Source organism: Cynoglossus semilaevis, unplaced genomic scaffold (assembly GCF_000523025.1).
Source record: "Cynoglossus semilaevis isolate Cse_v1.0 unplaced genomic scaffold, Cse_v1.0 C18966152, whole genome shotgun sequence".
In the NCBI taxonomy this organism is placed as follows: domain Eukaryota; kingdom Metazoa; phylum Chordata; class Actinopteri; order Pleuronectiformes; family Cynoglossidae; genus Cynoglossus; species Cynoglossus semilaevis.
This window is the reverse complement of record NW_007589740.1, coordinates 1-671: the sequence shown is the minus strand read 5'-3', so window position 1 is coordinate 671 and position 671 is coordinate 1. Positions and strand designations below refer to the sequence as shown.

The following is a 671-nucleotide window of genomic DNA, read 5'->3' as shown; positions in this document are numbered from 1 at the left end:
ATGTCAATGCCTTTGTTCAGGATTTCGCAGACATCGTGACGCAGCCAACCCTGGAAGGTCCCTCAGACTCAGGGTCGGGGGAAGAGGAACAGAACAAAGTCCACGAGTCCGTTGAGAGTGGTTTCCTGTCCGCGTCTGCTATGAACACATTGGTTCAAGTGCATCAGTGCCTGTGTCTGGGATACGCCAGATCGCTGTGGTACCACAACAAAGTGACAGCAAGTCACGGCAAAGAATCGATCAAAGCCATGATCTCCTCCTACCAAATTGCTGGCCCTGTGATGTCACACTTCTATCATCTGATTGGTTGGTATCTTTGTATGAGTAATTGTTTGGGACGACTTAGCAGAGCATCAGAGGTGCGTTCGTTTTTGTTTGTTTTTTTTAACCTAATTCTGACTTCCTTTGGGGGTTTCCCTTTAGATGCTGAGTTAGACCAGCAGCTGACAGGCAGTGGACTGCTGCTTTCTGCCCTCCTTCAGAACACGGTGCAAGGCTCGGGGGGTAACGATGGTCTTCTCGTCAACCCGGAAGGTTCCTATGACTTCTACCAGCATCCCAATCTGGTGGAGGCCAGACTCTGCCTTCCTGTCCTCGAGCAGCTGGGTGTCGCGGTTAAGCAGAGACTGGAGGACTGGCCCGATCACCCTGCACTCGTACAGGTGAGTTAC

General features: G+C 51.4%; 1 protein-coding gene across 1 annotated transcript; it reads left to right on the top strand.

Annotated features, from left to right (window-relative positions):
* Positions 1-24: 24 nt before the first annotated feature.
* On the top strand, positions 25-662 carry LOC103399530 (midasin-like; the record flags this gene model as incomplete). Its single annotated transcript, XM_008338208.1, has 2 exons — positions 25-306; positions 424-662. Coding segments are annotated over exons 1-2 (405 nt in total), but the record flags the coding sequence as incomplete, so codon positions are not given.
* Positions 663-671: the final 9 nt, after the last annotated feature.